Source organism: Urtica dioica, chromosome 3, assembly GCF_054948205.1.
Source record: "Urtica dioica subsp. dioica isolate 48M chromosome 3, U.dioica_male_clone48M_v1_H2, whole genome shotgun sequence".
Classification (NCBI taxonomy): Eukaryota; Viridiplantae; Streptophyta; class Magnoliopsida; order Rosales; family Urticaceae; genus Urtica; species Urtica dioica.
Genome location: NC_142758.1, coordinates 7355727 through 7372812, shown reverse-complemented (window position 1 = coordinate 7372812; position 17086 = coordinate 7355727). Strand labels below are relative to the sequence as shown.

Sequence of the window (17086 nt, the reverse complement as noted above, 5' to 3'; positions counted from 1 at the left end):
ATCATTAGTTGCGGCATCCAAGGAAATTTATCATGTGAGTCACTTCTTCACCAAACTTAACTTTATCGTCAACATCGTTAGTGCATCATGTAAGCGCCATGACCAACTTAAAGATGCTCATGTTTCAAATATTGTGTATTTACTTGATATTGAGGAGTTTGAAAGTGGAAAATACCTAAATAAAATAGGCTCTTTGCAAAGTGCAGGTGACACTCGTTGGACTTCTCACTTCAAGTCAATTTCTAGTTTGATCAACATGTTTAGTGCAACATTGCGAAGTTTTACTAATAATCATTGTTGATGGAACTACTCATAACTAATGGGAATAATCAAATTCAGTTTATGAGACCATGACTTATTTTTATTTTGTCTTTTTTACTAACATACTTTGTAATGCTTTGCAGCTTCAATTGCAAGATATATTAAACGCCATGTCTCTTGTTTCATCAACTAAGTTACTCCTTCATAAGCTTAGAGATGATGGATGGTATAATTTAGTTAAAAACGTGAGATTTTTCGTGGAAGTGTGAATAGAAGTTCCTGATTTTAATGCTTTGCATGCTATGAGAAGAGGTATGGCTCGTCAACAACAAGAACCAATCACAGTGGATCGTTATTCCAAAGTTGATATTTTTTATACAGTCATAGACACTCAATTTCAAGAATTGAATAGCAAATTCAATGATAACACAGTGGAATTGATCGTTCTCAACTCATCTATAGATCCTAAATAGATGCGTGAATCAATTAGGGGTGATGATATATGCAAACTAGTACATAAGTTTTACTAAAATGACTTTGCAAAATATGAGATGACATTATTGCATACGAAACTTCAAAATCATGATGTACTTAGACACTTCCAGATTTCAAAGCTTTGACAACAATTTTTTATTTATGTCAATGGTTGGTTAAAACAAGAAAATCATAAATATTTGCTTTGTTGTATAAAGTGATAGCTCTTATTCTCACCCTTCCAGTTTCTACTGCTACCACTGAGCTTTCTTTTTCAACAATGAAGATCGTTAAGATTGCACTTCGTAACAAGATGGAAGATGATTTTTTATCCGATTGTTTGCTCGTGAATATTGAGAAAGAAATTATTGAAACGTTTAGTACCAATTCCATCATAGATGATTTTCGTGATATGGAATCAAGACATTCTCTATTTTGATTTTCATAAGAGATTCACTATTTTTATATAATGATTTTTTTAGCATTTTGAATATCGTTTAATATATGATGTTTTTATATTATCTATACATTTGACCACCCACAATTTGATTTTATGGGTCCTCCCTGGTAGTGGAAAATGATTCCCACGCAATGGCGTGAAATATTTAGGAGCGACAATATATAGTCGCTCTTAAATTATTTTTTATATTTTTTATTATAAATATATTATAAAAATTATATTTAATTTAAAAAAAAAACTTAAAAAAAAATTTGTTTCAATCATTTACGATAACTGTAAATAAACACAAAACGTGGATATGCAAAATAAAAGTCTAAGTGCATATATTAGAGTACTAAAAATTACAACATAACCGTGCATATACTAGAGTACTAAAAACTACAAATATAATGAAAAAGTCTAAACGAAATTAAAAAAAATGTATGATTTTTTTTTCTCGCGTAATAAGCTAACTGGTGATTTGTTTATATATTAAAATTATATTATAATAACAAATATATCATAGTTTATTTACACTTGTATTTAAATATGAAGACTTAACAAAAAAATAGTACACCCTATCAAGTGTTTCGTCATTTCCCTCCCTCACTAAATTATTACCACGGAATAATATTTGCTTTATCATTGAGAACGACGACTATCGTCGGTGGCCTTTGGAAGTGTATTACTAGAATATAAAGATGTGGTGAAAGTGTTTCCAGCGTTTTTTTCTTTTTCTTGTCCAATATTGTAATTTGTAAACTAAAAGAAAATGAAAAATTGCTGCAAGATATATGTCACGTTTGTCACTTTTGGTTGTATTTGGTCGGAGTAGGGATGACAATTTGACCCGTTACCCGCGTTCCGGCCCATTACCCGATTTATTCAGGTCGGGTAATACCCGTTCTTTTTGGGTAAACGGGTAATACCCGTTAAGGTTTTAACGGGTCCGGGTACGGGTAACGGAATAGTCATCCCGTACCCGGTTACCCGGGACCCGACCCGTTAACTTTTAAATATTCAAAAAGATAATAAATTTTTATATGTTGCAATGAACATGACCAAATTTACAATGAAGATGATCAATTTGCAATGAAGACTTCTTTTGTATTATTTATTTATTTATTTTGAATTTTAATGTTCTTTATATTGTAGTAGCACTTTGATATTTTTCACATAAATTTTATTATTTTTAAACTTTATATTATTGATGGATTTTTATTTTATAAACGGGTAAGCGGGTCTACCCGACCCGCTACCCTTTTTTTAAACCGGGTAAACGGGTAACGGGTCCAATATTTTTAACCCGCTTACCCGGCGGGTATCCCCGTTACCCGGCCCGTCTCAAAATCCGGGTAAACGGGTCCGGGTAACGGGTAAAAAATTATAGCGGGTACGGGTAATGGAATAGGTGTACCCGGCTTTACCCGTACCCGTTGCCATCCCTAGGTCGGAGGTAATGTTCAGTTGTCACATTTTCTAGAATCCCATTCATCAAATTTCCAATAATATAAGATTATATTATTTGTTGTCGCGCGAAAATGAACAACGATTAATTACCTCGGACGGTTCGATCCAAGGTCGGATCAAGTGATCGCACCCGGGCCAAAAATGTGAACTCGTAGACCGAGTTGCACCCTCCAGACCCTGAGGTGTGTTTTGGAGGGTGTGGCTGTGCCAAAGTTTGGCTGCCTACATACCCGTTTGTCGGGATCAGGTCTGAACGTAGTTCAGTATGAATGTGGGGGGCTATCTTGGGTTCGGAGGTTGAGAATCCAAGGCTTTAGAGAAGGACCTGGCTCGTAGCTTCTAGTGAAGACTTTACAGGAGTCGCTTGTCTCGTAGCTCGGAGTTCTAACTCAAGGGCCAAGAAACGGGAGCGCAGCTTGTGCACTATAGAGACTCGGGTTGCAGAAGAGGAGCGCGCTCCCTCTCGTGGAGGGGGGTCCTCGAGTATCTGAGCCGAGGGAGGAGGAGAGCGCACTCTTGGAATGTCACAAGAGCGCGGGTGGAGATGAGAGTTTTTCAGAGGACACAAGCTAGAGGTCCAAGTAAAGAAGAAAAATGTGTGTATGTGTGTGTGTTCAAGGTCCCCCCCCAGGGGGGGGGGGGTTTATAGATTTGGAGGAGGCCTTGGGCCGGCCCCCTTGAGGCCCTCGGACGGCTGGGCGCGGGGCGTGACGCTCGGATGGGCGCGCGGGGCGTGACGCTCGGATGGGCGCGCGGGGCGTGACGCTCGGATGGGCGCGACGCCCGGATGGGCGCGGGGCGTGACGCCCGAACAGGAACGGGGTGTATGGCCGAGGTAGCATGGACGCTCGGCCGAGGCAGCATGGGAACTCGGCCAGGGGGCCGGGGGCGCAGGAGCGCCCGGCCGAGGCAGCAGGGGCACCGGGCCAGGGGGCCGGGGCGCAAGAGCGTCCGACCGTGGCAGCAGGGCGCTCGGCCGAGGCAATAAGGGCGCCCGGCCGAGGCAGCAGGGGCGCCCGGCCATGGAGCCGGGGCGCAGGCGCGCGCGGGCCGGAGGGCCGGGGCGTAGGCGCGCGCGGGTCGGAGGGCCGGGGCGCATGAGCGCGCGCGGGCCGGAAGGAGGGGCGTGCGCGGGCCGGAGAGCCGTGGCGCGAGGAGCGCGCGCGGGCCGGTGGGCTGGGGTCCGGAGGGCCGGGATGCGAGGGGCGCGCGCGGGCCTGGTGGGCCGGGGCGCTTGTGAGCGCGCAGGCCCCGAGGGCCGGGGCGCGCGCGGGCCCAGTGGGCCAGGGATGTTGGTGTGCGCGCGGGCCCAGTGGGCCGTGGGCGTTGGAATGTGCCCGGGCCCGGTGGTCCGGAGCTCATCGGGTGGTCCGGGTGGTGAAGCTCGGCCGGCCCGATTTGTTTTTGATTTTCCGGTTTCCCGAAAATGACCGGTAACATTAGCCCCCCAAGTTTATGGCTCGCGAGTTGCGAGTCGTAAACTTTTACTTCCGAGGGCGTTGAGGTCTTTATTTTTTTGCCGGACCCATGGGGGTCGGGCCAGGCCGGTTGAACGGCATGGCCCGCGCGCTCTTGGTCGGCGCAGCGGCCGGGCCCGTCATGCGCGCGCAAGGGGGGGAGTAGGGTTTGCTCCTTCCTCTCCTATAAATAGGAGGGTCCCTCTCCCCTTTTTCTCACACTGGTAGCTTTGGAAGTTGGAAAATTCCTTTGAGTTTGAAATTTCTCTTGGGCTTGCCGATTTTTTCACCCTTCAATGGGGAGTGAGTTCTTTTCCCAAGTCGATGGTCCCGAGGTTTACTTTTCCTGCCATCCCCAAGTTTTCGGGGAGGGCGGTCGAAGGTCCCTTTGAGGAGCTCGACGAGATTCCTATCTATGTCTAGGAAGACTCTCGCGTGACCGATCTATGGCTCGCAAAGTTAGAGACTAACGCTGCGGCGGTAGCCGAGCTGGCGGAGCCTGAGAGCGGCCCATCCACTAGGTGTGGTCCCAAAGGGGAAGGCGAGGGGTCCGAAGACCCGCGTGTTGTCAATGGTGCCCACAAGAAGAGTTGTAGTCTTTATTTTGTACATTTGATGTAATAAAGTCTCATGAAGACTCTTGCTTGTAATTGCCTATTCATTTAATAATAAAGTGAAACGTTCATTCATTATTTCTTTGTTTGAAGCTTTATGATAAAACCTTAGTCTTTTAGTCCATAAACAAACTAAACAACTTACGAAGAGACAAATGTAGATTTGCATGAACAAACTCTTCGTAGTTTGCTTAAAACGATATATTCGCAATCTAAGGGTCAAAGGACTATTGACCTCAGTATGATTGTTAGAAGAATCTATGATGTCTGGTTATGAGGCATTGAGAGTTGGAGACTCTATAGTTCTTCTAGGTATCTTCCGAAGGTACTGAATTGACCAGTGCACTTCTAGAGACAAGATAAGATCAAACCATTTAACCTCTTATGTCTCGAAGTCACTATGTATGAATTGCATCGTGCTTACCTTAATCCTGAAATGAGACATGTCATTTCACACCTTAGTATTCTCATTTGAGAAAGTCAGAGTTCGGACTCACTATGTGATTCCGAACAGGGCCTATTGGTGAAGTACTAAGTTGTGAGAATGTCATGAGTAACTTTGTGAAGTTCTCATAGATATGGAATTCATGTACAAGATTTTTGAAATGCAATGTATGTCACCTCATGCTTTGTTCCTTGGAGTGTGAATAAATGAACTGGCCAGTGTCCAAATTGAGTCCTGACACTTTTGGATGAAACAATGTGACTTGTTAGCTCCTCGTCGATACATTGTTTCTAACTTATTCACAAGCGACAAAGGAGTTGAGGAAATAACAGCTAGAAGGGTAAAATGGTAATTTAGTAAATCCCGACTAGCTGATGACATTCATGAAGGGTAAACATAGATAATATTCAGTGGATCCGCTCATCATAATTAGGTTGAATTCTTGAGTAGAAAATAAATTCATTTGAACCTAGAGATTTTCAGTGTCAACTCTTTAGTGGAGTCAGTTGGCATTAAGCTAAACTTGGAAAAGGTTTGTGAACTTTTGAGTCCAAGTGTTTAGCTCAAGCTTTGTTCATTTGGATCCATGAGGTCACTGTCACGAATCACATCGATTAGGAATAGTTAAACTGGAAGCTAAGTCAAAACAAGAACGAAAATTGTCAAAAGGGTATTTTTGTCTTTTGAGACATAGGATGAAATGAATGTCAATAAATTTTTTGACATGGTCATTTGATGACAAGTAACACTCGGCCATAATAAGATTAATTGGGCCTTGTGAATTAATTTCATTTCATAAGAATTTTATTGAAAATTCTTAATGGGCCTTTTTCATGTTGTCATGAACAAGTGGAAAAGCTTCTAGAAGGCCTTCCTTGAATGAGATAGGCGCCCAACATACCCAAGAGATAGAGAGAATATTTTGTGCATAAATGTATGAAGATACTTGCCAAAAAAAAAAGAGGAAACAAATTTCCTCTAAGGGAAATGAGGTAGGCGCCCAAGTTGAGAAAGAAGCAAGGCAAGGAACAAAAAAGGAAACAAATCCAAGCCTCTAGAAGGCTGCCTTGGCCGACCAAATGGAATGGGAAATAAGGGATTTTTTGCTCATGAATATGTGATATTCTATAGAAGAGGAAACTACCTTATTGAAGGTAAGACCTCTCCTATAAATAGGAGCCTCATTCTTCTCATTCTATTCATTCCACATAAGTTAGAGATTGAGAGCCTCTCTCTCTAGAACTTGTGGTTGCCGCCCCTTCCTCTCTCTCTAGTTTATTTTCGATTTTTTGTTTTGGCACCTAGGTCCTCATTCGACCTAGTGTTTAGCTCTGCGACTTCAAGACTTGTTCTTAAGTCGTAGTGTTTAAAAGTGCCCACTCACTAATTCCTTTATTTCGAGTGATTTAGTGATAGAAACTTTCGTGGTTGCTCGAGGTGCCGAGGAAAGAAAGAGGGACGTGCTGCAAGGGGAGACGAGCGTTGCAACTTTCTAAGAGCTTCTCAAAGATCAAGCTTCAAGAAAGGTTAGTAAACTTCTTAGCTCATAATAGTTTTTAATTACGTGTACTTGCTCTTTTGTCTAGGTTAGTAAAAACTGGTTTTACTTGTAAAAGAAAATTTTTAAAATTCCGCCGCTTACCGAAGCGTTAATTATTTTCTTAAACCCTAGATCTATTCCAACACCGCGCTCGTCACGCCTGGTAATCAACTTGGTCTACCACGAGGCGTCCTTCGACGCCCCCTTGCTCAAACAGTGGGACGAGGTGACCGAATGCGCAACGCTTCCTTGGGCGTCAGACTTAGAGGCCCCGGGCACCGAACGTGCAATAGTACCGTCCGAATCGTTCTTGGATGAGATTTACTCCGATGACCCCTTAGGGTCGGGCTCGGAGGGCTCTGGAGAGGACCTGGAGGCTTCACCTGCGATGGGGAAGGCGAAGCATAGCGGAAAAGTGTAGGAGACGGCCAGGGCGACCTTTATATCAGTGGAGTGTTCGGGCTACACTTACGCGAAGTCTTTGGAGAGTACTCACCTGTACGGAGTTGGCAACTTTGTTGCCCCCGAGGGCTTAGACTGCAAGGGGGTTGATGCTGCGAGCACACTCACCACCTAAGTCTTTAGCGCGCTTCGGGAGACGTATGACATCCCTTCCTCGGTGGGGCTGCTCAGGCCTGCCCCCGAGGACCGGCCCTCTCGCCCGAGGAACAGGTTTGCTGCCGTGACGATTGGGAGCCTTACATGTGGGCTACGTCTCCCATTTCTGCCGATCGTTCAGCGGATCCTGACCCGACTAGGGGTCCATGCATGCCAAATGAGCTCGGCGTTCTATCGCCTGTTGGCTATGTGTTTCATGGAGTGGCACTGCCAGACGCAGCGTGCCATGACTGTGGATGATTTTCGCAACCTCCTTGCCGTGTTCCCAGCGCCGGGGCAGTCAGGCTTTCACATGGCCCGCGCTCGGGGCAACGTGAGGTTGATCGATGACAGCGACCCTCCCAGCCGTAGGTCGTGGGTGTGGATTTCGACAGACGTTTTTGGTGAGGCGTCCCTCCGCTTCGGTCGTTTGGCGGACTTCCCAGTGGATGAGGGGCCGACGGAACTTCCCTTCGTGAAGGAGATATCGGGGATGTCAGAGGCCCGTAAGGTAGGTGAGCGGTTCCATTCTCCCGAGCTGATGGTGCTTACTGGGTGGTTCCCGCCCTTTGCTCCGGGCACCGAGGAGGCGCGCCGGGCGGGCAGGCCGCCTAGCCCCGAGGTAATTTCATGATCTAAAATTCCTTTGTTAACGGAAATCTGACATTTTGTTGTTTTATCCAGTGCAGCTGCTAAGAGGAGAGCTCGGAGGCTGGCTTCTGCTTCTCGGAACCCCAAGAAGATGACAGAGATTCGCTCCAGGGTTGGTGATCGCAGAGCGAGAGGAGATCATGCTGAGGCTACATGCCCGGCTGAGTAAGAGCCTCGCCCCTCATTGAAGAGGGCTTCGGCCTCAGTGCCTTCTGACGAGCGTTTCGAGTCCAAGATGGTGAACTCGGTCGTGGAAATGGAGGCAATGGAGTCCAGAGGTGATTGTTTTCGACATCTCGAGGAGTCCCCCATGTCTTGGTGGAAAGGCGTGGTGTCAAAGAGCGATATCGCCTTCTTCCAGGCAGGGGTTACCGACGCTCAAAGGGTCAGTATTTTTATTCATTCTCTTATAAGCATAGGTTTATTTTTTAATCCTTGCTTTTGTCGTCGCAGGCATACGCGAGAGCCGTGCGGAGTGACAGGATTCTGCATGACTTCATCCGACGCTTGGGGGTTGCCGAAGAAGAGCTTGCTCGGGCGAAGTCTAGGCTGGCCCAGGTCGATCGAGGCTCACACCCGGCGGCGGAGCTTGAGACGCTTTGAGACCAGCTTCGAGAGGCTAAGGTGGAACTCCAGATCGCCCGGGATCAATGCGATGGAGCCCAAATGTCGGTAGCCAATATGGCGGGGGAGCTGACTGAAGAACGTCGAGCTTGCGAGGTGGCATCATGATCGACGGAGATTTTTCGCACCGAGGTCGCCGACCTCCGGAGATAGCTGGATGCCCGGTCCGATGCTTTGGAGACATCTCACCGCCAGCTTACTTCGAGTGAAGCAGCGAGTGTTCGGGTGGGGCGCGAGCGCGATTCTCTGGCGGAGGAGAATGCCCGCCTTTCCTCCTAGCTTGCCGAGGCGGAACGACGGGCGTGTGACTTGCAGGAAGACTACGACATAGGGACCAAGGAGGCCCGTCGAGCCGGAGCGGTAGAGTGTCGGGAGGCAACCGCGACCGAGAACGAGGCCCGGGGGGTCACCTTCGACTTCTTCAACACCTTGTTTCCCCTACTTGACGAGGGTGCTCAGTGAGCCAAGTGGCTTTTCTTTATTTATACAACTCGTATGTCTAGCACGTACTTTTATTAGATTCAGAGTAGTGGCTCCTTTTTTATTTATGAGATTTTTTATTACCTTCAAGTCGAATGTTATCTCATTGTGAGCGGTTTTGCTCGTGCATGCCTTCTGTGTGAGCGGTTACGGCTCGAAGGACTTTTTTCCCTTGCCAATAGTTTTGGAAAGTTCGCGTCCCTAGTTGGGATTCAACCTCTGCTCGTTTAGCATTATGACTCATGGTCGTTTAGCATTCGAGGCAGGGAGGCGTTTGTGCCTAGTCAGGCGTTTGTTCAGCATTTGTTGCTAGGGGCAACTCGCTGCGATTGACCGACCCGTATTGGACGGCAAAGTCGGTGCGCAGGGTTAGGCCGACAGTTTAGCGTGCCGAGGGTGGCTGCGGCCCAACAACTTCACTTCGTGCCATTTGGTGACCGAAGGTGTCGTGCCGGGTATGCCTCGGGGGCTCTGTCTCCATGCCATAGGCGACCGAACGTAAACGTTGCGCCGGGTTAGGCCGGCGACTTTGAGTTCGTGCCATAGGCGACCGAACGTATGTGTTGCGCTGGCTTAGGCCGGCGACTTTAGGTTTGTGCCATAGGCAACCGAACGTATGTGTTGCGCCGGGTTAGGCTTGCGACTTCGGGTTCGTGCCATAGGCGACCGAACGTATGTGTTGTGCCGGGTTAGGCCGGCGACTTTGGGTTCGTGCCATATGCGACCGAACGTATGTGTTGCGCCGGGTTAGACCAGCGACTTTGGGTTAGTGCCATAGGTGACCGAACGTATGTGTTGCGCCGGGTTAGGCTGGTGAGTTTGGGTTCGTGCCATAGGTGACCGAACGTATATGGGTGGCGGAGGGAGTAGCCCTGCCGCCTTTACCTGCGCCTTTACGCGACTTATGGCACGCCGGGTTAGGCTGACGATTTTACTCAAACCCTGCGTGTTTCGTGCCATTGGCAACCGAATATGTATGACTCAAATTTGGTCGTTTTAGGGTTTGAGGCAGCATCTTTACGCGACTTACATGCGTCTGGGATGACGACTTTCACCCATGCCTTTACGCGACTTACGGCACACCGGGAAGGCCGACGGTTTCACTCGAACCCATATGCACGAAGGGCCATCGGGGTCCGAGCTTCTTAAGTCTGTATCCCCGTGGGGGACTTAAGCCTGGATGAAAGGGGTACGCCGCGAAGGCCGACGATTTCACTCGAACTCGTATGCTCGAAGGGCCGTCGGGGTTCGAGCTTCTTAAGCCTATATCCCCGTGTGTGTGCGGGGGACTTAAGCCTGTATTTGGCGATTCTCGCTTCGTGCCAATTGGCGATCTAAGGGGTGTCGAGTTAGGTCAACGACTTCACTCAGACCCGTATGCTCGAAGGGCCGTCGGGGTCTGGAGCTTCCTAAGCCCGTGTTCCCATGTGTGCGCGGGGGCTTACGGTTTTGTTTCTTGGGCAGTGTATTTTCGAGTGTACGTCGCAGGACTCACTAGCCCCTCAAGTTTTTAGTGTACAGGTCATGCCGTGATGACTAAAAATTTAATAAAGTGGATTATTGAAAAGAAAAAACCTCAGACTTTAGATTACATCCTCAAACATTGGCACATGGGCCTTATTGAATTGGGGAGATCACTGCAATAAATAGGGGAGCCATTGTCACTGGTAGTACTGCCTCAAGTGTTCGACGTTCCAAGGATGTCGGATCGGGGTCCCGTCCGTATGTTCGATGTAATAGGTCCCGTCATGTATGACTTGGCGAACTCTATACGGTCCTTTCCAATTCGGGCCCAAGACTCCGGCGCCTTGTATTTGGGTGTTTTGAAACACGCGCCTGAGTACGAAGCTACCGACGGCGAAGATTTGCCTCTTGACTATGGTGTTGTAGTATTTCTCGACCTTTCACTTTTGCGCGGTGAGTCGGGTGAGAGCCTCGGATCTTTTCTCGTCGATTAGATCCAGTTCGAGGCACATGGCCTCGTTGTTTTCTTTCTCGTCGAAAGTGTCGACTCGGTAAGTGGTGACCACTGCCTCAATCCCAAAGGCTAGGAAAAAGGGGGTCTCTCCGGTGGCGTTTCGAACAGTCGTTCGGTAGGCCCATAAGATGAATGGCAGCTCCTCAGCACATGCACCCTTTTTGGCCTCGAGCTTTTTGGCCTCAACACATGAACGGCTTCCACTTGGCCATTAGCCTGTGGGTGTCGCGGGGACGAGAATGTCTTGCTGATCCCTAGTTAGGCGCATATTTTTATCACTCGGGTATTGTCGAGTTGTGCGCCATTGTCGATCACAATCGACGCGGGGATGCCATGGCGGCATATGATGGACTTCCAGATGATGTTCGTTGTGTTGGCCTCGGTGATTCTGGCTAGAGGCTCAACTTCGACCCACTTAGTGAAGTAGTCGATAGCGACGATGGCGTATTTGTACTGTCTCGGAGCTTTGGGAAGCTTGTCGATGATGTCCACGCCCCATTTTGCGAAGGGACGTGGTACGACGATGCTACCCAAGGGAGATGGCGGTTGCCGTGGAACGTTAGAGAAACGTTGACACTTGTCGCACTTTCTCGCCCAGTTGTAGGCGTCTTTCTTCATCGTGGGCCAAAAATAGCCCTGTCGGAGCGCTTTGAGCACGAGGGATCTCCCAGCAGAGTGGTTCCCACAGATGCCCTCGTGAATTTTGCGGAGCACCTTGGTCGACTTGATGCTATCGAGGCATCAGAGCAGCGGGGTAGAGTACCCGCGCTTGTATACGGCTTCACCTATCAACACATATTTAGATGCGAGGGCTTTCAGCCTTTCGGCTTCTTTGCGGTCTTCGGGAAGTGCCTCTCTTCGCAAGAAGTCCATAAGCGGAGTCGTCCAAGTTGGATCAGTGGTGCTCTCAATCATTCCAACCTCGTCACGTGAGACGGATGGTCGCGAAAGAGACTCGATCGGAATAGTTCCTAACCCATCTTCGGTGATACTGGAGCCGAGGCAAGCGAGAGCATCAGCCTCGGCGTTCTCTTCTCTGGGGATCTGTATGATCTCAAACCAAGTGAATGCATCTAGCTTGGCGTTTGTTTTTGCCAAGTAGGCGATCATATTAGGTTCTTTGGCGATGTAGTCGCCCTTAACCTGATTCACGATCAACTGTGAGTCGCAGCGTATTCGTAAGTTCTGTACGTTAAGGTTTTGAGCGAGCTCTAGTCCCACGATGAGGGCTTTGTACTCGGCCTCGTTGTTGGAGGCTTGGAATCCGTAGTGGAGGGCGTAGCATAACTTCTCCTGGTCGGGATTGGTTAAATTTACGCCGGCGCCGGTTACTTGGGCATTGGACGCTACGTGTACGTGTAATTCCCAGATGGGACCCGTAAGGTCGACCTTTCTCTTTCGAGCCGACAAATCATCGGTCGAGTCATCTTCTGCTCTCCCCATGTCGGGAGTATAGGAGAATTCTGCCACGAAATCGGCTAGCGCTTGAGCCTTTATTTCCGGTCTCGGGTGGAACTCGATTCCGTACTCGCTCAATTCTTGGGACCAGATCGCCATGCGAGTCGATGTTCCCTTTAGAAGAGCTTTACCAATGGGGTGCCCTGTTCGGACAGCGATAGGGTGAGCCTGGAAGTAGGGACATAGCTTTTTGGCAACTACGAGGAGAGCGAGAGAGCGTTTCTCTATCTCCGTGTAACGCATTTTGGCATCGAGTAAGGCTTTGCTCATGTAGAAGATAGGCCATTGGACCTTATCCTCTTCGCGGACTAACACAGCGTTTACGGCTCGTTCGGAGACGGTGAGGTAGACATAGAGTGTCTCGCCTTCCTTCGATTTGGAGAAGAGCGGAGGTGTCCCAAAGTAGGCCTTCATTTCTTGAAAGGCCTTTTCGCACTCGTCTGTCCATACAAAGTCGTCCGTCTTCTTTATGGCTTTGAAGAACGGTTGACACTTGTCGGTTGTTTTAGCCACAAAATGCGAGAGGGCGGCAATCCGACCGGTCGGACTTTGGACTTCGTTGACACGCCGCAGAGATTTCATGTCAAGACGTGCCTTGATTTTCTCGGGGTTCTCTTCGATTCCTCGCCGGCTAACAATGTAGCCTAGGAACTTCCCGGACTCAACCCCGAACACGCATTTGTTGGGGTTGAGCTTCATTTTGTACCGGCAGAGGATTAAGAACATCTCCCTTAGGTAGTCTACGTAATTAGTCGCATTTGTTGGGGTTGAGCTTCATTTTGTACCGGCAGAGGATTAAGAACATCTCCCTTAGGTTGTCTACGTAATTAGTAGCCAGTAAGCTCTTAACGAGCATGTCGTCCATGTATACTTCCATAGTCTTCCCGATTAGGTCGGCGAAGATCCGGTTTACCAATCGTTGGTAAGTAGCTCCTGCATTTTTAATGCCAAAAGGCATGACCTTGTAGCAGTAGAGGCCTCGATCAGTGAACGAAGGTCGTCTTGATCTGATTGGGCTCGTGCATTCGTATCTGGTTATAGCCCAAATAGGTATCCATGAAACTTAGTAGCTCATGTCCTGCCATGGCGTTGACCAGTTGCTCAATGCGTGGGAGCGGAAAGCAATCCTTTGGGCATGTTTTTTTTATGATCTTTGTAGTTTATAGAAATGCGCCACTTCCCATTAGGCTTTTTAACCATGACCACGTTGGCCACCGACTTGGGGTACTTGGCTTCTCGGATGAAGCCGACGGAGAGAAGCTTTTCGACTTCTTCATTTATCGCTAGGTATCGTTCAGGGTTGAACGCGCGTCTAGCTTGTACTTTCTCGGCGATGTTTTTGTCGTCGTTCAACAAGTGCACAATCACATCGGGGTCTATACCAGGCATGTCTGCATGTATCCATGCAAAGACATCCTTAAACTCCCGAAGGAAGGATGCGAATTGAGTTTTGATGGTGAGAGGGAGTTGTGCACCGATCTTCACCACCTGGTCAGGCTTAGCTTCATCGAGAACGATCGAAGTGAGATCATCGGGGGTGTCAACTTTCAACCTCTCGATTTCGTCGTGAAGGTCTAGTTCCCCGAGCTCCCATGCGTTTTTTTTATCACACGGGTAGTCGTCTTCTAGTTGGTAGATCGTGTTAACCCTTTTTTCAGCGGGCTTGCCATCCACGCCTTGGATGTAGCATTTCCTCGCTTGGGTTTGATCACCAACCATAACGCCAATTCCCTCCTTGGTGGGGAATTTCACCAGTAGGTGATACGTGGATGTGATGGCCCTTAGTCTGTTCAACGTGGGTCACCCAATGATAACATTGTAGGGCCACTCTTGGTCAACCACAAGAAAGGGGACCATGTGAACGACTTCGTTACCTCCGGTAGTTCCAAAGGTGACTGGTAAATCAATGATTCCCTCGGTCATGACTTTTTCTCCCGTGAACCTAAACAAAGGCGTCTGGGTCGGGACGGGGCGGAGCCCCTCGAGCTTCATGCACTCTAGGGTGGTCTTAAAGATGATATAAGCTGCGTTGCCGTTATCAATAAGGACCCTCTTCACCAGATTGTTAGCCACTTGGGCTTTGAGGACTATTGCGTCATTGTGTGGATACACAAATTGCTTGGCCTCATCATTTGTGAACTGTATCATCTCGTGTGGTGCGGACAGAGGTTCCTCATAGGTGAGGTTAACCTGCCCGACAAGGCCTTCTTGAGAGGCAGCCCTGGGAAGCTTTTTTCTTTTTCAGGCTGAGTCCCCGTCTTGGAAGCCACCTAGTATGGTGGTGACGATGTGGAGTTGTGCACCAGCCATAGCCGCGACCATGGTGCGGTCAGTGTTAGTGTTGGTTCCTCCACCATTCTCAAGCTGTGGCCTGTTGTTGACGGGGACTACAACACCTATCATTCGGAGAACGAACTCTTTGAGCTCGCCTCTGTGGATTAATGTCTCAATCTGCCGCTTGAGTTATAAGCATTGAGCGGTCATGCGACCATAATCCTGGTGGAACTCACAATAACGGGACCGGTCGTGAGACGCGGGGTCTCCTTTCATTGGAGTCGGAGCGGTGAACTTGTCACGCGCCATAGCGTAGATTTGTTCTACCGGGGCGTTCAAAGGTGTGTAATGTGAATAGTCTCTGAAGTTGTTCGCAAGACGCGGCTTTTGAGACGTAGAGGGTCGGCTATCGGGGGCTTGACCTCCCTTATTCACTCTCTTGCGGGGGTTGCTCGGCTCGTTGCCGAACTCGTACCGTCGGCGGGAGCTTTGGTTATTGCTCCTGCGGCCGTCAAGGTAATCTTCAACCCCCATGAAGGTCTTGGCTCGGTTCATTAACTCGGCCATCGTAGAAGGGACTCGGCCAACGACGGACTTTAGGAAGTCCCCAGTGCACAAGCCCTCAATGATGGTTGTAATTGCGTCGCTGTCGTCGAAGCGGTCGACCTTATTCGATTCTGTGGTGAACCGTGTGAGATACTGTCTCAAGGACTCGTGATTCTCTTGCCTGATTGATCATAAGTACATCTTGGTTTTCTTTTGAACCATCGACGTAGCAAATTGTGCTAGGAACATGTCCTTCAGGTCTTTGAACGATTGGACGCTCCCTGGTCTTAAATTCTTAAACCACTCGAAACCGGGTCCGGTGAGGGTAAGACTAAAAGCCTGGCATAGAGCCCCAGGTGAGACGCCCTACATCGTCATCCAAGTTGTGTAATGTTGGATGTGATTCGGGAGTTTGAAGTTTCCCGTGCACACCTTAGCAAGGATTTGGGCCGAGAAGGGTGAGGAATGTTCTTCTACGACCCTGTATGTATCACCGGCCAAACCGCCTTCACGCAGATCACGTACTTCGTTACGAAGGTTGGAATCATGGTGACGACGCCAAGGCCAGTGTTAGGGGTCACTCCCTGTTCGGGAGGAGTCACTTGGCGCCTTTCATTCGACCCTTGAACCGTGCGAGCGTCCCCATTGATTGGGGACGCAAGGTTGTGACCCTTGCGAGCACTTAACCTCTCTCGAAGGTCTTCGCCACGGTCGTTCCGTTGGGCGGTAAGCCGATCTCGAAGATCTGGCTTAGTGGCATGGGGGCGTGAGCTTCACGCCTCACCCGTCGAGTCGTTAAACCCTCCCTGACATTTCCTCTCTGACCAAGTTGGTCATGGGCTAATCGTCGGGAGGTTTCCTCTTGGGAGGAGATCGATATTGCTTTCGGTTTAGGCGGTGGATTCGCTTGACCGGCTTCGATCTCTATGGGGAGTTCCCCGTCTTTGGTGAGAGAAGTCTCGACGTCCGCCAAAATCTCCAAGCCTTCATAGTTGGGATCCTAGTCATGTCCCTTGTCCATGAGGTCTTCGGGTTCCTCGTGAGGAACGCCTTGCATAGGCGCCTTACCCGCCAATTGGCGGTGGTACCTTGCATTGGCCACCCTTAGTTGGCGGATCTTCTACTCCATCTTGAGGATGTGGTCGTCCCGGCTATCCTGAGGTGGAGGCGGCGAGAGAGTATGGCTCTCGTCGTTGAGAGACTCCTCATCGCCTTGCGCTAGGGAACGCAAGAAGTATTTCTTCACTCCAGTCGCGTTCTCGGGGCTATTCACGCCCTCAAAACAAACAGGTGGTTGACCACTCATGTCTTTCTCAAGTCGAGAAAGAAGGGGTCGAGCTGTAGTAGGAATTTCAGGCTGTATAAGTCAGGAAGTCCCCTCCTTCTAGCGCCAAAATGTTGTCGCACAAAAAAAACAACGATTAATTACCTCGGGCGGTTTGATCCAAGGCCGGACCAAGTGATCGCACCCGGGCCAAAAATGTGAACTCGTAGACCGAGTTGCACCCTCGAGACCCCGAGGTGTGTTTTGGAGGGTGTGACCGTGCCAACGGTTGGCTGCCTACGTACCCGTTTGTCGGGATTAGGTCAGAACGTAGTTCAATATGAATGTGGGGGGCTATCTTGGGCTCGGAGGTTGAGAATCCAAGGCTTTAGAAAAGAACCCGGCTCGTAGCTTCTAGTTAAGACTTTAGAGGGGTCACTTATCTCATAGCTCAGAGTTCTAACTCAAGGGCCATGAAGCGGGAGCACAGCTTGTGCACTATAGAGACTCGGGT

At 48.9% G+C, this 17086-nt stretch overlaps 1 protein-coding gene across 1 annotated transcript; it reads right to left on the bottom strand.

The window, feature by feature from the left end:
• Positions 1-11644: 11644 nt before the first annotated feature.
• On the bottom strand, positions 11645-12902 carry LOC149402290 (uncharacterized). The gene is made up of 4 exons (XM_089608305.1): positions 12620-12902; positions 12174-12376; positions 11883-12074; positions 11645-11815 (listed from the first exon to the last, which is right to left on the bottom strand). Exons 1-4 carry the CDS (start codon positions 12900-12902, stop codon positions 11645-11647), a joined length of 849 nt encoding a protein of 282 aa, XP_089464431.1.
• Positions 12903-17086: the final 4184 nt, after the last annotated feature.